Source organism: Melanotaenia boesemani, chromosome 19 (genome assembly GCF_017639745.1).
Source record: "Melanotaenia boesemani isolate fMelBoe1 chromosome 19, fMelBoe1.pri, whole genome shotgun sequence".
Taxonomy (NCBI): domain Eukaryota; kingdom Metazoa; phylum Chordata; class Actinopteri; order Atheriniformes; family Melanotaeniidae; genus Melanotaenia; species Melanotaenia boesemani.
Genome location: NC_055700.1, coordinates 2,472,705 through 2,498,449, shown reverse-complemented (window position 1 = coordinate 2,498,449; position 25,745 = coordinate 2,472,705). Strand labels below are relative to the sequence as shown.

General features: G+C 42.7%; 1 protein-coding gene and 1 long non-coding RNA gene across 2 annotated transcripts in view; one reads left to right on the top strand and one right to left on the bottom strand.

The window, feature by feature from the left end:
• The first annotated feature begins 354 nt into the window (after window positions 1–354).
• LOC121629667 lies at window positions 355–17,592 on the top strand. The gene is made up of 3 exons (XR_006008410.1): window positions 355–455; window positions 7,103–7,111; window positions 17,582–17,592. It is a non-coding gene; the product is annotated as an uncharacterized LOC121629667 (long non-coding RNA).
• A 2,654-nt stretch (window positions 17,593–20,246) lies between these two features.
• The window catches only part of LOC121629662 (zinc finger SWIM domain-containing protein 6-like), a 50,915-nt gene continuing 45,416 nt past the window's right edge, over window positions 20,247–25,745 (bottom strand). The window contains 3 exon segments of the mRNA XM_041969371.1: window positions 20,247–23,243; window positions 23,246–23,659; window positions 23,661–23,932. Of these exon segments, the coding sequence (XP_041825305.1) occupies window positions 23,067–23,243; window positions 23,246–23,659; window positions 23,661–23,932 (863 nt within the window). The 3' untranslated portion in view covers window positions 20,247–23,066.

Sequence of the window (25,745 nt, the reverse complement as noted above, 5' to 3'; positions counted from 1 at the left end):
GGAAAGGAAACCTCCATCAGAACCAGAACCAGGAAGGAAAACCTCCATTAAAACAATAACCAGGAAAGAAAACCTCCATCAGGACCAGAACCAGGAAAGAAAACCTTCATCAGAACCAGAAGCAGGAAGGAAAACCTCCACCAGAACCAGGAAGGAAAACCTCCACCAGAACCAGGACCAGGAAAGGAAAACCTCCACCAGAACCAGAACCAGGAAAGAAAACCTCCATCAGAACCAGAACCAGGAAGGAAAGCCTCCATTAGAACCAGAACCAGGAAGGAAAACCTCCATCAGAATCAGGACCAGGAAAGAAAACGGCCATGTTCCTGGACCGGTTGGGGGTGGAGAGGACAGGAAAGAGGGTGAACTAGCAGCAGAACTCTAATCCAGGGATTCCTGCTGAGAAAGAAGAAGAGAAACACAAATGTATGAACAACAACGTCAGATGTTTCTATGTGGACGGACCAACAACAGCTGCAGCGTTCTGGATCAGATGGAGACTTTCAGAACTTTTCTGGATCAGAACAATAATCAGTTGTCCAATCTGAGAGTAACAAATCCATCCATCGAGTTTTCCAGCATAACTCTGAGACAGGATGTTCCTCATTCTGAGTGGGAATGAGTTCCAGTCTGATCAACGTAAAGGAAGAAAAGCCTCGATGGCAAAAGAGGTGACCAGGAACAGCACTGACTTGTAAGTTACATGTAAACAGATCAATTAAATCGACTAGTTTTTTTTCTTCTTGTCGATCTGGTTTAGATTTTTAATGAGATGCACTAGCTCATGGGGTGTCAAACATACAGTCCGGGGGCCAAAATTGACCCACCAGAGGGTCCAATCTGGCCAGAGGGTGAATTTGATTAATATGAAAATCATATGACATAGAAGATATTAATTGGAAGTTCATTTGTAAGACTTTTAGGTTGTATTGCATTTTTAAATAAATACAATATGTAAATAAAGAAATAACTAAATTATGTAAATGAGTAACTGATGCAAAATATGGCTGAAACTGCACTTATTTTTCTCTAAATTTCAGGTTTATCATGTTTTCTGTCATTAAATATAAAGATCCTAGTAATCTTCTTCTTCTTTGCACAAAAATAAAGGAAACAAGGGAAAGATTTCATTATTTATGGGTTATGATGCTGTTATTTTACTGGTCCAGCCCACTAGAGATCAAATCATGTCTGTGGATCCCTGGACTGGAATAGGTTTGACACCCCCCTACAGTGTGAAACAGAACCCAGTATTCCCAGAAATCCTTCCAGCTGCCACTCTATGACCTGGGATTCGGTTTAATCTCGTGTCTCTGGCAGCCATGAAACCTCCTCATTTTCTTCTGTGACTTGTCAAACACATTAAATTGATGTCTTATGAGATGTTTGCACTGTCCATCGATTCCTCTCCAATTTCTCCAGCTGGCGCAACCTTCCTGTCTCACCACTTTTCACTGATTTCAACATGGCCGTCCTCCATGGTGGGACGATAGAGATGTTATCCAGCCCATTCATAAGCTGTCAGGTGACGCCGCAGAGCAGGTAACGGCTACATTTTTCTCCGGTGATGATGCCTCAACCGCTGCCTGAATCGAGATTAAATTTCTTTGTCAGCTTTTATATGAAAATGTAAATTTCTCAAGCAACTGTCTGAACTCATAGCTGTGCTCACAATCCATTTTATTCCCCCCAGTGCTCCCAGCAAGCAAGCCAGTGGGATGCTGGGGGTTGTAACACACTGCAGCACATGACACCTGGAAGATGATGAGGAATGACTGGGCGGCACTGTTAGCAGATGAGTGTATGAAGACAGAATGTAATGCATGTAAAGTTGTGTGGTTCGCCCTCCAGGAAAAAACGTGTAGTTAGGAGAGGAACCTGGTTTGACTCCGCTCTCCAGTGGTTTGCATTCAGATAAACAATAACATGCAGAGAAAATGAGTCGGAACAAACAGAATAAACATGAATGTTCTGCTTGCAGCTGGAATAGAAGAATACATGAAGTCATGCAGCAAAATGTGAAATATTCATTTAAATTAATTAAACTTTTATGTGATGTATTTTTGACTAACGTAATTAAGATTGCATTAAAGCAAACCCTGTAAGAACAGCACATGAGCTACAGGTTACATCATTTCTTTTAATGTTGTAAAGGTCATTTTATGACTCGGTGGTCATTTTTTATGAAGACTTTCTCATTTCTGATATTATTTTGTCTCACTGTTTCCTCCTTTTTGGTGATTTTATCTCGTTTCTTTGTCTGCTTGTTGACTGAGGACTGATTTTCTTGTGAAGTGTATATAGTAGTCCAGGTCCAACCTTAGAAATGTAATTGTTCTGCATCACCCAAGTTTTTGTTGTCAGGCCACAGAAACCAGAACTAGAGGCAGATATTTTAGTTTTTAAGCTCCAGTCTTCTACACCAGTGGTTCCCAACCTTTTTTCTTGGGGACCCCCTTCGTGCCAATACTAAAAAGCCATGGACTCCCTGCCCCATCCTATGCTGGAACTATATGCATTATTACATTGTGAGATTCTCACCATAAATCATGTATTCTGGCTTTGAAGAAGCCAAAGTTAAATTAACAACTTGTAGCTTTACTTTGTGTTCTTTAAATAGGGACAATATGTGGACATTAATCAGCCTTGGGACCCCTTGTGTACTTTTGGGGACCCTTTGGGGGTTCCTGGACCCCAGGTTGGGAACCACTGTTCTAGACCAATGGTTCCCAGCCTATTGTCCTTGAGAAAGACCCCCTTCATGCGACTACCAAAAAGCTGTGGACCCCCTGCCCGCCCCATGTTGAAACCATGCTTTGTTTTATTCTTTCATAAGCTGCTTCTCACCATAAATGCTGCATTCTGGCTGACTCCTTTAAAGCCGCAGTTAAGCTAATTATCAACATACAGCTTTTTATGTTTTATTTAAATAAGGAGGAATCATCTGCATGGTGGTATTTCTCAGACATCCTAATAATGAAATGGTGCAAAGTGTTTTCAGCCTCCTAAAACACTGGTTCCATGTGAATGAAACACCCACATGATAAAAAGATCCACCTCAACTCGTCTCTGTGTGGACATTTAAATTAAATCACACTGTCTCTGAACAGTCAAAGCCTCGGGGACCCCCTGCACTTCTTGGAAAGCATTTCTCTCCTCTTGGCTTCCTCTTTGGTTTCTTTTTAGGCCTTGTTTTCTATGCTTGTTATGTTATGCTTGTCTTCTGTTTATTAGGAAAATTAGGTTTCATTCAAGTAAAAATGGGATGTAAACTCCGGCCTTGTGTTTAAAATAATGATTCATTTCTTTTTTTATGTCTTTTAAAACTTGATGCTTATCAAAGTGGCTTCCAGGTTCTGGATGTGGAGGAGCGATGCTCGATCCAGCTGGAATCCTTGGAGTCCCTGCATCGACAAAGCTGCTGGAGAGAAAACACTTTTCCCCATGAAATATGCATGGTGTGTTCAGCAGAAAATATGTCACTGCTGTCCCGCTCAGAAATGCTTTCCATGATCCGTCTTTCATGAAAAATGCATGTGTGGTTGCCTGAGAACTTCTGCGCAGCCAAACTTCAGTTCGATTAGGAGGAAATCAAAGCGTGGATTCTCCATACGGAATAATTTATCCTCACTGAGACGCACTGGCTTCCCAAAACTTGCAAGACATTAAATAAAGGGGGAGGGAAGACTCTTTTTTGCCTCCTCCATCCTCAAGCTACAATACATTTCCCTCTGTGTAGACGTCTGCACCAAGAACCAGGAATAACTCATTTTAACACTATCACACTACTTTATTTACACAGATGCATCAGACTTCTTCCTTTTTCTGGTGAAGAGTAGATTTATAACAGTGTTAAACCTGCCTCGTCCTCCACCTCTAACACACTCATCACCAACAGCTGGATTAGTGTTGTCTCATCTGCGATTTATAACTAGATATCTGTGGGAAGAGGCTGCATTTCGCAGTAACTGGTGACATATGCAGATCTACTGGCTGATGCTTCCAGCTGACGTCCAGTTACAGCTGCAAACCTGCGGGAGGTGCTGCGAGCCGCTGGACTAACACGGTCTGTTTGGTGTGTTTATCTTCTCCTTCAATGATCACAGGACGAGTATGACAAATAAGACAACGGACCAGACAGAATGAGGCCCGCTGTGTGTTCTTTTGTGCCCTGCAGCAATCAAACGCTCTCCAGTACACAAAGATCGCCGTGTATTTTATCTTGTTAATGCCCTCATACGTTTACCTTCATGTACAAACCTCCATCTGCTGATAACTCGGCTTTGTTATGGTCCAGTGATGATTTTAAACAAGATAGTCACCTAAGACCTAAGATCCTGGCTTCTCTTCACTGGCTTCCTGTGAGTTCCAGGATCGAATTTAAAGTTTTACTACTCACATATAAAGCTCTAAACAACCTTGCTCCACCATACCTTAAAAACCCCGAGTCCTGTACTGTCCCATGAGAACACGAAGCTCTCAAACAGCGAGCCAACTTTTGGTTCCCTGTGTTTCTATAAGTCGATGGGGAGGCAGGGCCTTCAGTTATCAGGCTCTTCTCCTGTGGAACCACCTCCCAGTCAGTGTTCTGGATGCAGACTCTGTCTCTACTTTTACGACCAGGCTTGAAACTTTCCTTTTTGAAAAGGTCTATAGTTGGGCTCAGATTGGGTCCGAGTTTATTTTATGTCTTTTGCAGGACTTTGTCATCAGTTAGTTTTATTTTTTTTACATTTTACTATTAAAATTGATTTTTACTGTCATTAACGTTCAGCTGTTCGCTTGAGTGTTTTAGATTATCTTAATTTTTTTTTACTACTTACTAGAGATGCTGTTCTGTAGACGTTGGTTGGAACCAGTGCTGACTGGACTTCCTGTTGCTTTTCTATCATCTTCAACCAGTCTGCCCATTCTCCTCTGACCTCTGACATCAATAACTGGATATTTTCTCTTCTTCAGACCGTTCTCTGGAAACCCTGGAGATGGTTGTGTGTCCCAGTAAATACTCAGACCAACAACCATGCCATGTTCGAAGTCTCTTAAATCCCCTTTCTTCCTCGTTCTGATGCTCAGTTTGAACCTCAGCAAGTCGTCTTCACCACGTCTACATGACTGCATGCTGCCATGTGATTGGCTGGTTAATAAGCAACCATTAACACAACAAACAGAATGGGGCAGCCTAGGTGGAGTCCAACACGAATTGTGAAAAAGTTTGACTTTATGCTGAGGATACGGACAACGTTGACCTTAGACAAAGCTCAGTGATTGATTTTCCAATTGCTTCATCAGATCTGAGGCACTTTGTCTCAGACACTTGGGTGAAGAGAGGGGTGGAGGTGCCATCTGATCACCACCTGATGATGAGCTGGATCGGGTGGAGGGAAAAACTGCTGGAGAGACCTGGTAAACCCAAAAAAGCAGTGAGGCCTGCTGGAAATGTCTGGTAGATCATAGCATCCAGCACAATGACATATGATTGGCATTGTAAAAAGAGTGGATTTTAGCTCCAACCATGGTTGATTTCTCACTCTAACCAAGTTCATTTTCGGCTAAACCCAATCAGGATGGAAATGTTCTAAGAGGTTATTATTTAAAGGGAATGAACATTTATTTTTATGACTGAGTTGGAGGACTTGTTAAAGCTGCAAAACACAGCTGCATGTTCAAAGCTCCACACAGATGGGCTAACTGTGGACTGACTTCATCATATTCACACACCAAGGGTAGAGTTATTCGTACTACCAGAGAGGGGAGACAAATCTCGTTCTTCATAACCTCTCCTGTTTGACAAACACTCACTTCCATGTTTTGACTAAAATCCTTCGCATCTACAGAGAGAGAACTTATAACAGGGCATTTATAAAGCTGGAGCCAGTTTTGTGTTATTTATGAAGGCATTTATTTAGCCAGGAATCACCAGAATGACCTGACCTAATGTAGACAGGAGAAACACCCCCACAAACACTCTGATAGAAACATCTTCAGCCTGTACAGCGAAGCAGGGACCCGACATTAAAACTCAGACTGTATATCTGCTCACGGCTGAGCAGCTTACTGTAAATACTGCCGTCTCTGTGTGCTGCATCAGACAGATTTATTCGTTCACCCCTCAGAAGCAGCTTTGACCTGATGGTAGGTGACTGTTGCTGTGAAAAGCGCTCAGGGCGGTGTGTTTGTAAGCCTTAAAGTGTGTGTTTCATCATGACAGCATTGTCCCAGATGAATACTGCAGGCAGAAGGTGGGAAGATGGCAGAGTGTAAAGCTGGAAGACACCAAATGCAACTAAAACAAACCCGTTTCATGTTGCATGTTTATTTATTCAAAAGAAATCAAGATATAAAGTCAAACCTGCTTGTGTTGGATATCGTGGTTATTTTACTGTATACTGCAGCCTTTTGTGAAGCTTTGCAGTATGGAATTAGGGGATCAAGAGTTCTTTACACAATTCATATCCATTGACATTTCGTGAGCTCACGGGTTGCACATTGTGCCCCTGTGGAGAAAGCAATCGATGGCCTCAGCATTTCTCTGCGGAGCGACACCGTCCTGCAGCCCAGCGAGTGTGTTCGCCACACAAGGCAGGATCTTGTACCTGCACGGCCCAGGAGACAGCTGTGCACACAACGCTGCAGATTCACACAAGGTGAAAAGGTGGTCAGGATGCTGCTTACTCATCTATTCTGCTCACGCCAACACCAAGAAGCCAGACGGAGGAGGAGGAGGCGGTGGGGGTGTAGCTGAACCCCCACATGTCATGGTGGGGGCAGTGCATCATTGCCATGGAAACCCAGCTTCTGTGATAGTGGATTCTGGTCCTCTACTCACCAGGTTGCTGGTTTTTCTGAGTTTCAGGGCAACCGCGGGGACAGATTGTAGCCACTGGGATTAGCTTTAACTCTGGTGATAATTGGACTGGGGATCAGTGAGCTCCATCTTCATGCTCCATCTGTTTTCCCTGCCTTTCCACATGAAGGCCTTCTTAATCTACTATTTTATGTAATAATTTGTGTTTGAGTGAAATGACCAGGATTGCAAATGTCCCTTCAAAGAATGAGGAATTTTTCTGAGAAAAAACTCCAAAAAGATCTAGAGTTTACAAAGATAAAGAGTGTCAGATTTTCCCATCAGAGCCCTTCACGTTAAAAGGGCGAGTGACAGAATAAAAGGTTTTATTGGTTTAACGGGCGGGCTGATGAGCTGAGCATGCTGGGAGCGTTGGCTGGATGGCGAGTCTCGGAAAAGTATGAACAGATGTGCTGTGAAGAGGCAGGTGTGTGTTACAGGATGCTGAAGCTACGGGGCAGTTAGAAGGTGAGGTCCAGAGGTGAGAGGGCACAAGGCATGATGGGTAAAGTCAAAAATAGGGACATTATACACAGATACATTAATATAATAATATTATTGTTATTTGAGTGTCTGTTATAAACTATTAAAAATATTAAACAGCGAAACAACTCCTGCCTGTTGTGATTACTTTATACTAGTGAAATAGTTCATAACAGACACTCCAAAATGATAATACCAATATTATCATTAATAATAATATTATCTGACTCCTAATGTATCTATGCTAGCTAGCCGTCAGCTTTCATACAAACCAGGGTGCATTTTCACTTGAGCTTCATGTGATTCTTTATACATCTTTTTGGCATGTATTTATTTACTCTGCAATAAACTTACCCCAGCTCGCTGCACCAATGCCCTTTCTGATAAGAGGCTCAACCACAGACTGTGTATAAAGATGGGCGGAGCCTCCGTGACTTCACCCTTAGGTTTCTGAAGAGCTGGCAGCAGCGTCAGAGGCGACATCTACGTGTATATATCTATGGTCGTCGCTCCTGGAAAAGCCAAAGATGGGCAAAGAGGTGGAGCTGAGAGGGAGACTGTGAAGGTTGGGGGTGGATGATTGACACCCATCAAACTCCAAGCTGCCTGTAGCTAAGAGCTAACTGTTGAATCCATCAGGAGAAAGCGTCTGGCACGTTGATCTCCTGATCCATAATGCTGATTGGTGCACCTATCGACTTGCAGCAGCAGATTCAAGAAGTTGTAATCGCTGAGTTGAGGTTGTAACACATTAACACATGCAAAATATAAATGATTACACGTAATCTATGGATGATAACTTGTAGCTGTAACTTTACAGATGTGCAGATTTATGTTTACACAAATAAATACTTTTCTGTGCGTTCACTTTCAACACACGTTTCTGTGAAAATTGGACTTAGAAATGCACATTTTATCCACACGGTCTTACATGCGCTATCTTCCCTTAACTTCAAATTCAGCTCATGTGTGTGTGAGTTTTCTTTACAGCAGATCATTTTAACATATCGTTAAACTTCTCACATTGTATTCTACAAGTTTTTACATCAAGTCTACAAACTTGTTCATTTTTTGGCACATTTTTACTTAAGATGAATGGTCTGTACCTATACAGCGCTTTTATCCAAAGCGCTTTGCATGTACGTCACATTCACCCATTCACACACACATTCACACACTGATGGCGGAAGCTGCCATGCAAGGCGCTCAACCACGACCCATCAGGAGCAATTAGGGGTTCGGTGTCTTGCTCAGGGACACCTCAGCATGAACTCACCGAGCCGAGATTGAACCAGCAATCCCTTGGGCTGCAGGACGACCACTCTATCCACTGAGCCATGTCGCCCCCAAAATGAAGCTGTAAGTTCAGAGCTTCGCCTTCTGGCTCAGCTCCTCATCACTGCAGATGCTGCACCGACCCGCCTGTTGACCTCCCGCTCCATCCTTCCCTCACTCCTGAAATACCTGAGTTCCTCCACTTTAGGCAGGACCTCATTCTAGACCTGGAGAAAACACTCCACCTATTCCAGCTGAGGTTTCCTCGGCTAGTTACTATTTTTATGAACTGGTTTGTAACAGTTATTATAAGTTGGACCAGCGTGAATCATGTGATGGATCTGTATTAACTGGATTATAACTGCAGTTCAGTGAACTAGCCTGTAAAAGTGTTGTGTGATGACTTTGCTGTGACTTGGATCTGTATAAATAAAGATTAATTAAACTGACTTTGATTAGACTGAACCCCAGATGCCTCGTGACTCTTCAGTGTCCAGTTTAATTCTTAAAACTCAAAGGCCAAGTTTTTTTTTTGTCATTTTTAGTCCATCTTTGTTTTGTTTTGTTTTTTTGTTTTTGTTTTTTTTTTAAGGTAAAACTACATGTAGAAGCTGAAGCTTTTAATCCCAGTCAGCAGCATCATGATGTTTCTCAGCTGTCAGACTGGGAGGTAAAATGATGTAAAATGAATGTATGAATAGATGTAGCAGCATAAAGGTCGACCAGAAGAAGAAAGCAGAATTTATTACTAACAGAACTTTGTAGAAATAACACACAGACCAACAGTGACCAAACCTTTTCTCATCTCATCGTTCTCTCAAGTTTTGGCTTTCAGGAGAAAAAATATTGTTATTGAAACAAACACACAACAGAAACTATTTCCATGTTTCCACTTTTTCCTCATTTCCAGTTATTCCTGCTACTATTTACCTGCTATCCTCACTAAACCAACTCCAGCTCAGCTGCTTTGTGGCGCCACCGTGCATCAGAAACGTCTTCTTGGCTTTATTCCAGCCATAGAGGAGCATTATTTTTCTTCTTTTCACACACACATAGAACTTTCTGCTCACTGGTTGATCTTTGGCTGCTCCTGATTGGACGTTACCGTCAATCTAAGCTCTCTGATTGGTGGAAAGTCTGACAGGAAGTGGCTTCATCATCATGTCCAGGTCTAAATAGAGGTCTCTTAGCAACATAGTAGTGATGGTGATGTTTTTATGGTGAAATGTGATAAATAATGCTGTTATCATGGATCATTGTGGATTTACCAGATAGAGTCTCTGAATAAAACTACATTTAGTGGCTGGATTGTAAACCTCCTGGATGGGATGGAAATGCCTGGAAAACATCAGTAAATCACCTAAAGTGTAAAATATCCATCACAGTTTACCCCACAGAGTTACACACCACCAATGATGACTGATGATGATATGAGTGATAGTGCTCAGGAGATCAGGAGAGTTTTAAGGGTTAATCTGAAAGCTTGTCTTCACCTTTCATCTTAGCTACTACTTCAAAAGAAATTTCAATCTGAAAATTGCAAGCTGTAAACGAAGGGGCTATTTTTACTGTTTGTTTAGCTTCAGTCCAATCAGCTGACAAGTCCTCATAATAAACCCTGAATATAGCGTCAATATAGACCCGAAGATTCCTTAAGCTAAATTGCATCAATCTTGTTTGCATGCTGAACAACACGCTTGCCTCTGTCCTATAAATACCAGCTCAACTGGTTTCCTGAGCTGCATCATTTCCATCCAGCTGAGAAACAGAAAACAACACACCTGAGCCACAAACAGCAAAGATGACTGTAACTAACACCACACACATCCCACCGCCTGCAATATGAACCCTTCTGTCTAGACGCCCATTTACCCGCCTGCACCTAAAACACTGGAATCAATACCATCACAGGGAGTCATAATGGTCCAATTACCGTTTGTAGGTCTGTCAATGCCACGTCTCTGAGGACGCCTGCAAAGGCCACACAAGCACACTGTGTGTAGGAGTAATGCCATACATTTCTAATGGTTTGAGCACAGGTGTGTGTTGGATTTTATTTTCTGGACAGCATCGCAGTGACATTTAAGAGAGAAGGGTAGGGGGCTTGTGTGTGTGTGCTCAGGCTTGTTTATACTGTGCCACTGGGCATGAAACAGCAGCATAAACCACCAGCAGTGAGCTGGAAGTCTAAGTGAAGTAAAGAGAAATATAGTTTGGTCCAAATTTTCTGCACCTTAAACAGAAACTGTCTGGTTAGATAGTCAAAGAATAATCTTTATGAAAAAAAAAAAAGAAACAGAACAGTTTGATGTTTACATACAGAGTTTGTGAGGTTGGGTAGGTTTTGTTTGTCATGTTTGGACATTGTTTTTGGAGACCCTCAGGGACGAGTGTTGGGACCCAAACTCTGCTCTGTATGGAGAATTTGCCCCAGACTGGAACTGGCATTACATCTGGAGTCTCTCATTGTTCTTCCGTCCGCCTGTCCTTCCATAATACTCAGTAATTTCCAGAAATCCCTTCTGAAGACTACTACACCAGGAGCAGAGAACACAATGGGGTCAGAGGACACTTTATTATTTAAAAGCATATAAGAACAGCTCGCGATTGCGCGGGGAGTCCACAATATTAAAGAAGTACTGCACTGCACATCAGTTACACATCAACCGGCCATTTAGGATTCTACACTGAACCGGAAGAATCTAACACACCTGTGAAACACAGGTAAGCTACGCTCCACTCTACTACTGCTCCCCACACCAGGGAGCTAAAAGGCTGTTGTATCTAAAACCAGTAAGAACCCGCCCGCCCGGGTTTCGAGACCCTCCCCGTGGTCTGAGCTTGGTGCTGGTCCGGCCCGACAGAGATGGCAGTTCCGGGGTAAGCCAGTCCAGCACTGGGAGGCACCTCCACTGACTGCAGGAGGGCTCTTCCTCTAACTGGAGAGTGGCAGGATCACACTCCTAAGTCCCCCCTAACTAACACACACTTAGCCCACCTAGTGGCAATTCCAGCCCGCCAGCCCCTCTAGCTGTCTTCACCACCGGCAGCCCTACCTGGCTACGATCGACACCCTCCCAACAAGTCCGATTCCCTGAGCTCTTACAGTTCGCCTGGTGGGGCTTCAGATCGGACCCTCGGTTATGACCCCTGGGCCATATGTTTGACACCCCTGACTGATATTCAAAATCAGTTTATTTCTAATGTTGGTTTAGTTTCTAATGATTTCTTCTTGCACCTACAGCCTCCTGCCAGTAGAGGCGCTGCAGCTCCATCATCACCCAACTTTCTGGTGAAGGGTCATCTTTTGCTTGCATTTTACACCCCTCCCCACATCCTGACGCTGAAACCATTGTTATTGTTTTCATTTAAACGCTCTGACTCAGGGCTTGGATTTAAATAGGTCCTTAATTTCTGGTCTAAATAACCCGTTTGCCTCATCTTGATCTTTTAAAGTGAGCTAATTTCCATCTGTCTGCTTTAATTAACGTCACTCAGACCAGAATAAACTATTACTAGTAGTAAAAGGTCCAGGCTGCTAAAAGACCAGCAGAGTTTTGTCATGCAAATGTACTGAAGCCTGGTGTCACCACATCCTCCGGTGCACTGAAGAGGAAAATCACCTTAACGGTTAATTACGTGGTCAAACATCAGCAGCAGTAACTGAACAGCTCGCTAACACAGAGACGGCAGATTCAGTCTGCTTAAAGCACAATAATTAACTGCCCTCACACATTAATGCAATTTAAAGGTAATATATGCCCCGAGGTGAAACTGCACTGCTTTAACAAAGGCACATAAATTAACTGGAATATTTTAATTCCCTCTGACTTCTTTTCTTTATCGTAAATCTCACAGGGGGATTACATTACGCTGGTACATGGGGTGGTAGGAAATGAATGCAGGGAGGTTGGACATCATCAGAAAAGGCGGTTTTGATATTAAATTCTTGCTGCATTTTTCAGGCCTTAATGGGTTTAAGTGAAATATTGCTTAATTCTATTGAAAGCTGGGTTTGCAGGCTTGTTAAGGAGGTGAACTAAATGGTGACTATTAATCTTCTGACAGGGACGGTGTGGGAGAAACCGCTGAGGTGCGTCAGCTCTGGAGGATTTAATTAGTATTTTATTATAAAACCAGCTCATAAATTTTAGTTAAACCTCTTGTGTAGTTTCTCCTGGGAGTAGAGATGAGCTCAGCTCTGTGGATCTTCCCCGTTTCAGCTCAGGACACCATGTTTAATAATGACACAGGACCAGGTGGACTCTGCTGGGTGCCTCAGTAAACCGGCTCAATGTTCATGTGAACTGTTGCTAAAGGAAGGTCAGGACACCCAATCCAGTCGTCGACCTGCTCTGTTTGTCCACTACATGTGAAAGAGACCTTGAGGTCCATAAACACCACTTTGGATCAGCAATTTATCCAGTTCTCCATTTTAAACATTTGGCTGTAAATTGAGAAAAAGAAGCTGTAATTACCCTGGTCTCTCTCACCAGGAAGTGTTCTTATCTGTAACTTTACTGGTGCTCTGCAGACTTTTGTTGTGCTTAAACATCTCTGATGTCCCAGGATATTAACACAAAAGCAGAAGTCATGGCTTAATGGTGCTTGTACTCTGTGGAACGATTACAAATACAAAACAAATAGTCATTTATATCTACGAAAGTAATACTTTTATTTTTAATCATTAATCATCAATGTCATACAAACGTTAAACTAAAGTGCTGAAAATAGTGATGCCTCGTTCATAAACAAGCTGATTCTTTGTAGTGAACAAGAAGAACCGATTCCTGTCTAAGAGAGCCGAATCTTTAGAAGACTTTATTTTGATGGGCACGTTTTTCTATCAGTTCCATACAAGGAAAGACGAGGATCGTACCACAATGTAAAGAAGGGCGGGTTCTTAAGGTGAATTTATAGTCTCGCCGTGTAGCTCCGCGCCTCCACCGTAGACTCAACGCGCTCCTCTTCCAGACCTGAAGTCCACCCCTGCTACACAGACGGTTAACATGGAGGTACTCCCTTGTGATTGGTCAGTTTGGGATAACATGTTACTGGATATCTGGATGTTCTTGCTGAATTTGTGTGGTAACCAGCGTTTTTAAAAACAACACCCACTGGATCAAGTTGATGAGATGCTGATCGAATTATTTCTTTGTTTTCTTCCACAAGCTAATAAAGACACTGAACCAAACTGGACACCATTGTTGTTTTAAAACACAAAATACCACCGAAGTAAAGTGAACCATCGAAAGAACTCAGACCTGGTGAGTTTAGCGGCTGACACCACACCTGCTGAAGACCTTCAGGTTAGGAGGAGAAACTGCAACACAAAACCTAAACAATGTGTACACCCTACGCTCGAGTGCGAGAGCAAACTCACCAGCGTCCGCTACGCCGTAACCGACCGCACGCAGACGCAGCGCGAGTCTAAGTCCGCCTTTACAAGACGAAGTGTAGAGGTGCAGACCAGGTCCACAGAGCTGGAAGCTCGATTTAAATTTAAACAGGCAAAGTGTTCAGAGCTAATTTACTTGATTTTCTAGGTGTGGTTCTGTGTTCAGCTGTTCATTTAAAGGTTTGATTAAAGTATTAAACATAACTACATTTTCAATGAAAAAATGCACAACATAAGTCAATAAGAAAAATTGCTCACCAGCACACAAACCTGTCAAAATTCCTAAATTAGACTAAAAATAGAAGCTCTAAATGAAGAGCAATCAGGTAGCTGAAAGAGCCGACTCTTCAAAGGGAGCCGAGTCATCAGAGCCGAATCTTTGAAAAGAGCCGAACTTCCCATCACGAGGTCGAACCTTCCCCCAGCCGAGGCTCGAACCGCCGACGTTCCTGCTGTGAGGCTGTGGTGCTAACCACCATACCACCGTGCAGCCCACGGTGTCCCACACTCGCCGTATGTAATAACACTTAAGTACATTTTTTGATGAGAAAAATAATAATTATTGAAACTTAAAACAGAAATTTGGCCACAACAGTTACTTGTTTCCCAGTTAGATGAATATAAATCAGCTGTTGGACTAGAAACACGTAAACATGTGAATCATGTGAATCTAACTGGAGTTAATGTGTTTCTGCTTTCGTCGTGCTGGGCGTCATTAAGGAGGTTATTTGTTGTGAAGAGATGGCCTTTCAGGAAACACCTAATTGCTCTTGGCTGTTTCGCTTGCAGTGACATTTATGAAAACTTTATGGACAGCAGTCCCTCTGGCTTGTGACATTTTGGATTCCCTTTAAAGCAGAGAGAATATGATGGTTTTCTATGTTACGGGCCACAGGACGCGAAATGAAAACGCCACCGGTTCCCAGCCTGATGAAAGAGACGGACGCTGGTCTCATCCTGGAAGAAAAGGTCATAAATATGATGCATCCTGATGGAGACAGAAGGTCTTTTTCTGTTAGAAACTGGGTTTTTTGGCAGGCTGTTGAACTCTGGAGGTAATTGAAATGATGAAACAGATGTGTCTGCTGCGGTGGACTCTGGTTCTTACTGCCTGGACTTGATGATTTATTACCACAACAGTATGAAGTAGATTTTTATCTATTCAGACTCTAACTATCACAAAAGAAGCCATTAAATACTAATTAATACTGATTAAACTTCATGAATTAAAGTTTCTGATATTTATTAATCTTTTAAACGGGTATGTTTAAATCTATCTAATAGAAAAGTTAGAAATTTATTTTTTAATGAAGAAAAATAACCAACAGAAAGAAGCACACAATGAGAACACCAAACCTTTCCTTCATTCATTCTGACTCTAACCCACGTTAGCTTGTTTTTCTCTTTTAAGACAGGTTATTACAACATTAGCTGACTTGTTTGTCCCAGTTTTGTGGCTGCCAAGCATCCCTCCTGTAGAGGTTCCCGTCATCGCTGCATGTCAGGACACACTCCTTCTACTGCAGCTGGTGTGACAGTAATGGAGCCCAGAGCCACTGGAAACCAGTTCTGAGACGGAGATCAGACATGGTAAACCCTGATCCTGGTTAAACTTGATCACGTGTTTACCTGGAAGCTAGGCTGGTTTCACCTTTTAGGCTCAGTTGTTCCAGATTTGACTGGTTTTATTTACCGGGCAGAGTTTAGTCCACCGTGCTCTCATGGCTCAGATTATCTTTCCATTATCTGTTCCAAGGACAAGTCGAGGCGTGATGGATGATTGGTGCAGGCTGGTAATCTTCACCAAGCAGCTTCGTTCGTACGTGCAGTGATCTACAAACATGTCTGTCCTCCAGGCTCAGACTCAGGGATGCCTTCAGGTCACACAATCTGAAATCCAGCCTGTTTTTCCAGCCTGTCCTGCTGCTTGGACGAGTTGTTTCATGTAAACTATTGATGCTGAGCTGAGGTGTCTGTGTAAAGTCAGTTTTCCTGAACATGAGTTTCAGTCCTTGTAGTGAGATTTCAGGCTGAGTCGTGATGGAAAAGTTTTGTGCTGATAGTGAGAACATAGACTCTCCGTGCATTGGGATTTAATGAGGTTTTGCAACCGAAGTGCCGCCGTCGCAGACCTACATTTAGCTCACTTAGTGGAGCACAGGTGGGGGTTACGCCTTCTGAGTGCAGCCAGCCCTGGTTTGAGCCCTGGCTTTGGGCTGCACCACTCCCCACTGCTTACAGGCACCAGAACTTCAATATCCGTTTAAAAAGTACCAAAACTAGTTGGACCTGAAGGCACGCTACAGCTGAAACCTGCAGGGAAAAACTGTCAGAGTACGATCAAACGCAGAGCTCAGAGTAGCTTAGTGTGGTGGTGAGAAGCATCACTGCTTTTATTAGACCTACTTCACGTTTGATTGTCATATTGTTAAGCATTGTGTATGTATAGAGTTTCTATTTGCAGTTTTAGTTGCACTGCAGGATTTCTCTATGATGTAACCTGGAATAATCAACACCAGGGAAGACTTTTTTTTGTGCATCTGTGATCGATGTCTGATTTTTTATTATTACAGTCGGAACAGCATAATTTGAGTTAGTCAATTAGAACCAGTCCACTCATGTGGTCCTAAATCAGAGCCAGTGACCTCAGTCTGACCCATCATGTCACATTTCATCCCACTTTTACATCACTATAGTGAGACAATCACAATCTGCACCAGAGGAGGCGGCATACGGTCTGATTGAACACAAACATCTTAATACGACGTGTGTAACATCTATATTTACTTCTGTAAACATGGCGTGTTTGATGGAGGTCACCTTTAAATAAAATGTGAACAACCATGCAGAAAAAAAAGTGTTTATACCAAGCGGCAACCTCGGCCGGTAAAATGTGAAGCCTATGTGGAAGCACAGTTCACCCCTCATCCGCCAGATAAATCCCCACAGTTCCCATGTTAAAAAGACCAACTTCACAGAAATAAACATGCTTAAAGCCTGGTACACAAATCCATTTTAGGATTAATAGGTCAAGTTTACCTTCATGACAACTGTCAGGGGGGTGAGTTTTTTCTAACTCATCCGTTTGGATGTTATTTAATCTTGAAATTCAGCATAATTAGGGGCGTGTCCTTGACAGGTATCCAAGATCAGCGGCAAGACGGAAGAGTGCGCACAACCACGGTTTTTAGCTCAGGTTAGATCTAAGTTGGCTCGGTTAGCTCTTAGCTACAGGCAGCTCAGAGTTTGATGGGTGTCAATCATCCACCCCCACCTTCACAGCCCCCCTCTCAGCTCCACCTCTTTGCCCATTTATGGATTTTACGGGAATGATGACGCATGTGACGCTACCAAGATGGCGACAGTGGGAACCGCCCAACAAGCTTCAATTCAGCTCTTCAGAAACCTACGAGTGATGTCACGAAGGCTCCGCCCTTCTTTTATATACAGTCTATGGTTTAGACCTGCAGTGTAAACACTAGCCTACATTTTAATGGTGGGGGCAGTAGGGACCCTGGATAATGAAGGGGGGCACTGGCTCTAAAAAATAAAATATTATAATAAAACATAGTGCTGTGAAGAAATAAAGCAGCTTTTCTGGAATATTTTCTGGAAAACGGATTCTACGTCTACGTTTTCCTGCTGTTTCAGTGAGCAGACGAAGAGATCCTTTAAAACTGTTTCATTAGAAAATATCACAACAACAATCCCACCTGATCACACTTCAGTCCTTTAGACGCAGGAATCTGATATGAGGAGACAAAGCTGTTCAGAGATGACACGGTTTCTGTAAGTGAATAACAGGCCGGTCCACACCGGATGCGTGTGATTCAGGGGGATGAGATTCATCCGTGGTTCAGAAATAAGCTGCCTGCTGGATGCTGCATGTCTTCTGATTCCTTGTGTTATAGCTATAAAAAGGCCTGGAGCAGCGAGTCTGGCATCCAGACATGAGCCACAATGTGATCGTAGCAATCTAAAAACAAGTTCACGTTACTGTGTGGAAAATATCTGATCTGAGGGATCAGATATTTTAACTGTATGTTAGACAGACGTTTAGATATTTACACATCAGTTCTTTGCAGGACTGCCTGTCCAATCAGGATTATTTATTTATTTATATGTAAGTATTCATTTTTCTTTTTTCCTTATCTATCTATTCATCATTATTATTATAAATAACAGTAATAACAATACTAATAATATTACTTATAATAGTAACTGTGGTATATTTGCACAAGGATTCTGAGTTGCATTCACATTATTGTAACATACACACAACTGCGTATTAATTTAACCTTGTTGGTCCATGTGCTGCTTTATGTCACGTTTGTGGCTTGTTTTGTTTTCCTCTCTTTTTTGGATAAAACATGAAAAAATAAATTAAAGAGGAACCTAAAATGATCTTTGTAGGAAGTCTAACAGTAATTCTGACTTCCTTCTTTAGGGGATTAATTAGTGAGTTATTTATTCTGGTGCTTTTAAATGTTTATATTTACAGCTTTTATCTTCCAGACTCTCTGCAGCAAACTTCTTAATGAGCTGTTATTTTCCACTAAACAGATTATTTTTGGCATCCAGACTGAGCTAAAGTCTAAACAGAAGTTTGAAACGAGGGAGGGAGTTAGAGATCAGATAATCCATCTTCTTCTGTGGAGTCTATCTCTTCAAACATAAATAAAATCTCCTGCAGTCCTCGTGCACGTCCACGTGTTTTCCGCGCTGATGTGATGGAGCTGCTTAACTCTGACTTCCTGCTCTGGGCCTGCAGGTGAAGCTCCCATGATGCACCGAGCACCTGAAGATCCTCATCGTTCTGCGCTGGTTTTGTGCTCTTTTCTCATCTCTGTGGTAGTTTAGTGTTTTTAGAGTTGACTTAGTCATGTGTGAAAGAAAGTACACCATGTCCTAACTCCACATCACATCTGGTCTTCACTAGGTCCTAAAATCCAGCAAATCCACCTCAGATGAAGGGATCGGAATATGTCCCAAATGGCTTGTTTAGTGAAGCATTTTTATCCTGATCAGGATTTAATAATACTTTGTCCACCTGTGGTTGCCTTAGCAACAATCTCCATGGTCCAAACTTTAGGCTTTCTTTAGTTGGGTTTTGCTGGTTAAATCCATCAAGTGCAAGTGAATTAAAAATAGTTTTACTGTGGAAAACACCGACTGAGTCAAGTTAAAAGCATCGATCAAGTTTATAAAGTCTTTGGCCAGAGGTCTGGGTTCACAGCAAACATGGATATGAGAATCCCCATCAAACACTGGTCATAGCGCGGTGATAGGCCTGCCACACAGTCTGTGAAGTCCTGAATAAATCTTCATTAAGCTTTGAAGGGCGACACGCCAGAGCACACAGGACTTGGTTATCAAAGCTTATCACAAAAGTCTGAAGCTCAAAACTGGAAAATGAATCTGCCGGTACCAGCCGACAGGTGTGGATGGGTTTGTACACCGTTGCTAGTCGGGTTTAGATCAATAAGAATCTGAAGGTCATACACTAGCAACCCAGAGACACATTGGCACAAAAATCAACAAGCATCAATTTAAGCGGGTGAAGACACCCTGTCGCCATCTTGCCTTCCATATATATCTTGTGCCTGTGCAACAATGACTTCAAGGTGTCCAGGTCCTGTGGCTCCAGAAAAAGCCCAGATCATCATCCCTCCACCACCGTGCTGACAGCTGCTTTCTGCCCACTGTGGCCTGGTCTGTCCAACATTGTTCCAGATGTCTGGTGGTTTGTTCAGATGCAGCTTCATCAACCTAAGCCATGCTGCCATACTGTTTCCAGAGGGAAGAGGCTTTCTCCTGCAACCCTTTCCAATCAAGCCATACTGGTTCAGTCTTTTCTAACTGGACTGTCATGAACTTTAGTTAACATGCTACCTGAGGCCTGGACAGTCTGAGACGGAGCTCTTGGGTCTGATCTTGGACTGAACTTGCAGGGACGTCCACTCCTGTGAAGATTAGAAGCTGTCCTGTGAATAATCTTTCTCTCTGTGGAATGACTCCAGATAGTTTGGAAATGACTCGATAACCTTCCCGAGCTTGACGAGCAGCAACATTTGCTTCTTAGATCATTGCTGAGGTCTTTCCTCCTTGGCAATGTGGACATATATCTGAATGCTGCAGAACAGCTGCTTCTGGTGATATAACAGTATACTGCATTGATTAGGAGGGTCTGTGGAAGAAGGAAGTTCTTGTGTTTGAAAAAATAATAAAGACAAAAAGACGTCCTCTCAAAAAAACTAATTTAATCAAAACAAAGTGTTGATTCATTAACAAGTTTATAAAACAGTAATTCAGTTACATAAATAAATCAGTGTATCAAACCTTAGTCTCACCTTCATGTCGACATGGTTATACAATCATTTACCTTACATAATAAATAAAGGGAGCATCATTTGTTCCTAAACAAAGGTGCTACTAACAGACAACACCAAAAAACAGATGAGATGAGCTTTTAAAGCACAGAAAACCAGTCGGCCCAGTGACAGACAGACACTGGGAGGCTGGAACACGGATCAGTTTGGTTATTTTAAAGCATTAAGACAAGGCAAGAAAGAAGGCCGTTCCTGTGAGGAAGTCTGGACACATAAAGTTAAAGTAGAGACGTGAGGAAGAGGAGGCGTGATGTCAACCGAGCTGCAGCAGCCTGGTTTTCAGGCGGAAACGTACTTCCTGTCCGCCCGCCGGCCGCTTGTCTGCTTCCTGCACTGATGGCGAACGTTTCAAAGTCACGTGATATGTTTTTTATTTTTTCTTTCAAAAACCAAAAGTACTGCAGCTTCAAGTATTGTGCCTTACGTAGAATATTCTGTCATAAATTAGTTAACATATACATTTTTTCAATAATCAGACGTACTTTCATATTTACAGGACAATAAAATGCTTCTTGTTCTCGTTTTCTGTGTCGGCTTTTTAGAGAAATCCCTGAGAAGGTATGTTGACCGTTTCTATGAGTTTGTCTTCAGGTTGACATGATGAATGTGAGACTAAACTGAGAAGTCTGAAGATGGCAGTGGAACAAATTCTCATCTTGGATCCGGAGGTTTTCTTCAGCAGGGGGAGAGTAAAGCTGGGTCCTTACAAAGGAAGAGGTACGTCAGCTGGAGCTGCTCTGTTGGGTTTAAAGCCTTTTTTCTGAACTTTGAGACTGTGAGCTGAAGGAAGGACGACATTTTGCCACTGGACAATACAGAACACACTCAGTGTAAAACTCTCGCTTTTAAACACGTGAAAGGAAGCACACAAACACCCAGGAACAGTTTTCTTCTTCTTCGGCCTTCCTGGATTTTTACATGCCCAAATCAGGGATCAGATGCATGAACAGAGGGTTCACTGAAGCCACAAATCATCACATAGGGTTTAAAAAAGACGAAGAATTTAGCAGAGATGTGGCAGAAATGGCCCCGCAACACAACATTTTATATTGTTCAAATATTTGACTTTAGTTTAAAATAAAACAATTTAAATTGTTTTAAATTGAATTATTTGTATTCTTATCATTTAATTAGTTTTATTTTAAAATAATTCAAGTTTTAGGTAAAATATTTTCACAAGTAAACATATTTTATTTGTGAAATTATTTTTTCAAATGGTTGTGGTTTGTTACACCAAACACACGTAGCAACAATGAAGCTATAAAATAGTTAAAGGCAACAATTTCCAAGTAAAACCTAAAATTTTTCCCTTTGCAGACTAAAAAAACTGCATTTACACAACAGCAGCATAAAGACATCCTCTGTGCAGACAGAAACACAAACAGGACCGGGGATGATGCAGTGTGCATGCCAGGCCTGTAGAGGGCGGTGAAGCTCAACAACATCCTCAGGCCTGAAGACGTAGCAGCCATCTGTACAGAGGCGCTCTGGTTATCTGCTGCATGTAATCTCTGCATCTTTGCCGACGGCATCAATGTTGCTGGAGAAGCAGGTTCTTCTTTCAGAAACCAAATAACTAAACAAGATTCTGCAGCATAAACAGAAGACGGAGGTCGGCCATTGTTGTCGTGCTGCTTGCGGGCGTAAACAGGGTCTGAATGGCAAGACCATGATGATGTGACGAAGGTCATCGTCACCAGAAGATCTCAGTTCACGTTTATTTGCTTTTGTTTGGATAAAATTTCACTCGGTTCTCAAATCTGTGTTTTTATCCATCCAAAACTCTGTTACCGTGGAAACGAGGGTACAAAACTAACAAAATGTTTGCGTTTTACTGTTCTTTGTATAGAAGCTAGTCTGAAGCAGCAGACACTTCCAGATATTTGGAACTGAACTGATGGGTATTTCTCCTTTAAAGCTTTGATCCAGGGGTCCAGCTCCGCCCTCGAGGGCCACAGTCCTGCAGGTTTTAGACGTTTCCCTGCACCAACACACCGGATTCTACTCAAATGACTCTGTTGTTCTGCCCAAACATGTTGACATATTAATGTGATCCAAAACCTGCAGGACAGCAGCCCTTGCTAACTGCTAACCCATCGCAACATTAGCTGTTTTGGTTTGACCACCACTTGATTTAATGGAAGTACGTCAGCCAGCAAACGTCTCATGATTGAATACCAGCAATTCAGTTTTCTAAAGGCCGGTTTATGCCCCACATCAGGGATGTCAAACCAAGCTGCGCTGCAGCTTTTTGATGCTTCCCTCATCCCTCAAGGACTGGAGTTTGACATCCATGCTCTGAACTCTGCACTGCCCTCTGGTGGATGTTTTGCTGAACAACCATGAAAATACGAGAGCAGCGACACTCTGTTTACATACGTAAAGGGAGCATAAAACGGCCTTAAAAACAAACTTCTGCACACAGTTTGATGCATCTGGTCCCTGATGTCATGTCCAGGCTCAAACTCGACACTTCTTACGAGAAAATTGACTCTACAACACATTTAATTTCCAATCACGTTGGGCCAGAATGCTTCTCGATTCTTTGCCTCCAGGAAACTGTTCTTCACGCTGGACCCATAGGTCCTGAATCACAGGAAAAAGATTCATGTGAATGTTGTTTCACTTCAGAGAGGATAAAAAAAGTAAAGGGTTCATTTGGTGGTTGGGTCCAGTTTCAGCCGAACCGCTCTCGAACGAGCATCATGAGCTTCTTCTTGCCCTTGTAGATCTGTTTCAGGTTGTCTATGAACTGCGTGAACTGAACGAGTCCGTCGTGCGCCATCAGAAACGTCTCTCTGGCTTTGCTGAGGAACTCGATAAACTCGCTGTAGTGGCGCGGGCTGATGGTGCGTCCAGCCGCGAGTGCGTCGTGTTGATGTAGGCCCCGATCGTGGCATCCAGTAGCTGCCTGAGTGGAGCTTTGTCCAGAGACATCAGCTTCCCAGAGTTCCTTCGACTGTGCAGCGCCACCATGCCTGGCGTCGTTAGCGTGCACCGTCGCAGAATGTCCGACAGGACGGTGGCGCACTTCACACTCTTCACCACCAGGGGGATGACGGCCGCCAGCTCGTTCTTCCCCATTGAGTGGCTGAGGGCGCACGCCCACAGCACGTCGTTGATGGCGGGGTGCGTGTCCTGGTTGTAGCTGAGGTTCAGGTGCGTCATGGCTAATGTGGCTAGTTTGTACGCCCTCATGGGATAACCGCGGTGCTCCATGTAGCGCGCTATTGTAAACAGCTGTGTGTAGTTCATCCGGTGGAGGGCGGCGGTCCAGGACGATCTGATAGGCCGTCTCGAAGGCGATGTGGTCCTTCTCGCAGAGCGTCAGAGCCGACAGGGCGCAGTTCTGGGGGTCCTTCATGGCACACTGCAGGGCCAGGGTGCGGGCAGAGTTGGCCAGGTTGTCCTGCTGATGGCAGTCCAGATGCAGGCGCACGATGGTGCTGTTGGACATGACGGTGCTCGCCACCACGCTGGTGGCCTCTGTCGGGGTGAAGAGGGTGAACCAGTTCTGCATGATGCTGTCCAACGCAAACACGCCTGCAGAGAAAAGAAAAGAAACGTTGAAAGCTTCTTCAGAGGGAAAACTAAACCCCTACAACCTTTTTTTATGTAAACCAGCCTGTAGGAACAGAAACCTTTTAATCCCAGTCAGCGTCAGACATGATGTTTCTCAGCTGTCAGATTGGGAGATAAAATGATGTAAAATGAATGTATGAATAGATAAAGCAGCATAAAGGTCGACCAGAAGAAGAAAGCAGAATTTATTACTAACAGAACTTTGTAGAAATAACACACAGACCAACAGTGACCAAACCTTTTCTCATCTCATCGTTCTCTCAAGTCTTGGCTTTCAGGAGAAAAATATTGTATTGAAACAAACACACAACAGAAACTATTTCCATGTTTCCACTTTTTCCTCATTTCCAGTTATTCCTGCTACTATTTACCTGCTATCCCTCACTAAACCACTCCAGCTCAGCTGCTTTGTGGCGCCACCGTGCATCAGAAACGTCTTCTTGGCTTTATTCCAGCATAGAGGAGCATTATTTTTCTTCTTTTCACACACACATACGAAACTTTCTGCTCACTGGTTGATCTTTGGCTGCTCCTGATTGGACATTACCGTCAATCTAAGCTCTCTGATTGGTGGAAAGTCTGACAGGAAGTGGCTTCATCATCATGTCCAGGTCTAAATAGAGGTCTCTTAGCAACATAGTAGTGATTGGTGATGTTTTTATGGTGGAAATGTGATAAATAATGTTATCATGGATCATTGTGGATTTACCAGATAGAGTCTCTGAATAAAACTACATTTAGTGGCTGGTGCCAGTTAGCGCATCAGACTGGACAATCACACACCACAGGATAACCGGACACGATGTGTGCAAACAATCCAACAATCGGACCTTCCAACAGTTTGATCGTGAGCGAGATCGGGATAAAAATGATCCTTTTAGTGTGCACCCGCCTTAAATCGTGGGAAAAAGTTTTACACCTTTTACACAATATTATTTCAAAATAAATTATATACAATTTGTTATTCATTTTCATTATTACTTAATTTTGTATTATAATTTATTAATTCATTTAATTTTTATTTATGTCTCATTATTATTACAAATTAGTTTTATTATAATTTTATTTACTTTAATTTGTCTGCTGGTGGGTAAAGGAAGAGGTTTGTAGTTATCGGGGTTTTTAATATACATATTGTATTTTGTTAAACTAAATAAAAAGGTCAAATATTGAAAAAAAACAGTCAGCAATAATCCCTTCATTCCGGATTAAACCTGCTTCTGTCTGAAAAGTGTGTTGTTTATATTTTACCGTCAGACAGAAAGGTGGTCTCTGGAGGGGCTGATGATATCTGAGGCGGTCTTAGATTAAACCTCAGAGGACTTTAACAAAACAGGAGTTCAGATGTAATGGACGCGTCTCTGGTGGACGTCCTGACCTACAGAAGGACGTAAATGGGCTTTTAGAAGTCATGAACATGATCGGCTGGAAGGGGGCATCGTAACAGAACACAGTATATATTCATCAGTCTCTCTCGAAAGCAGAAATCTTCCATCGGAAAAGAAAGTGCTACAAATTCTTTTAACCATCTAATTGAATTTTCTGTCTCTGACATTTATGACGTCCTCTCTCTGCATCACCAACTGGAAGCTTCTCAATGGATCCATTCAGACTCTCAGAACAGGACTGCTTTAATCCCTAAAATATTCATATGAAATCATCTGGAGGAGGGTTCCCTCTGGACACCACTTCCTGTCCACGTCGGGGACGTCAGTATTGGGCTGAGAGCCCGGTCATACCAAGTCCAAGCTGTTTCTACAGAGTCTCACATCTT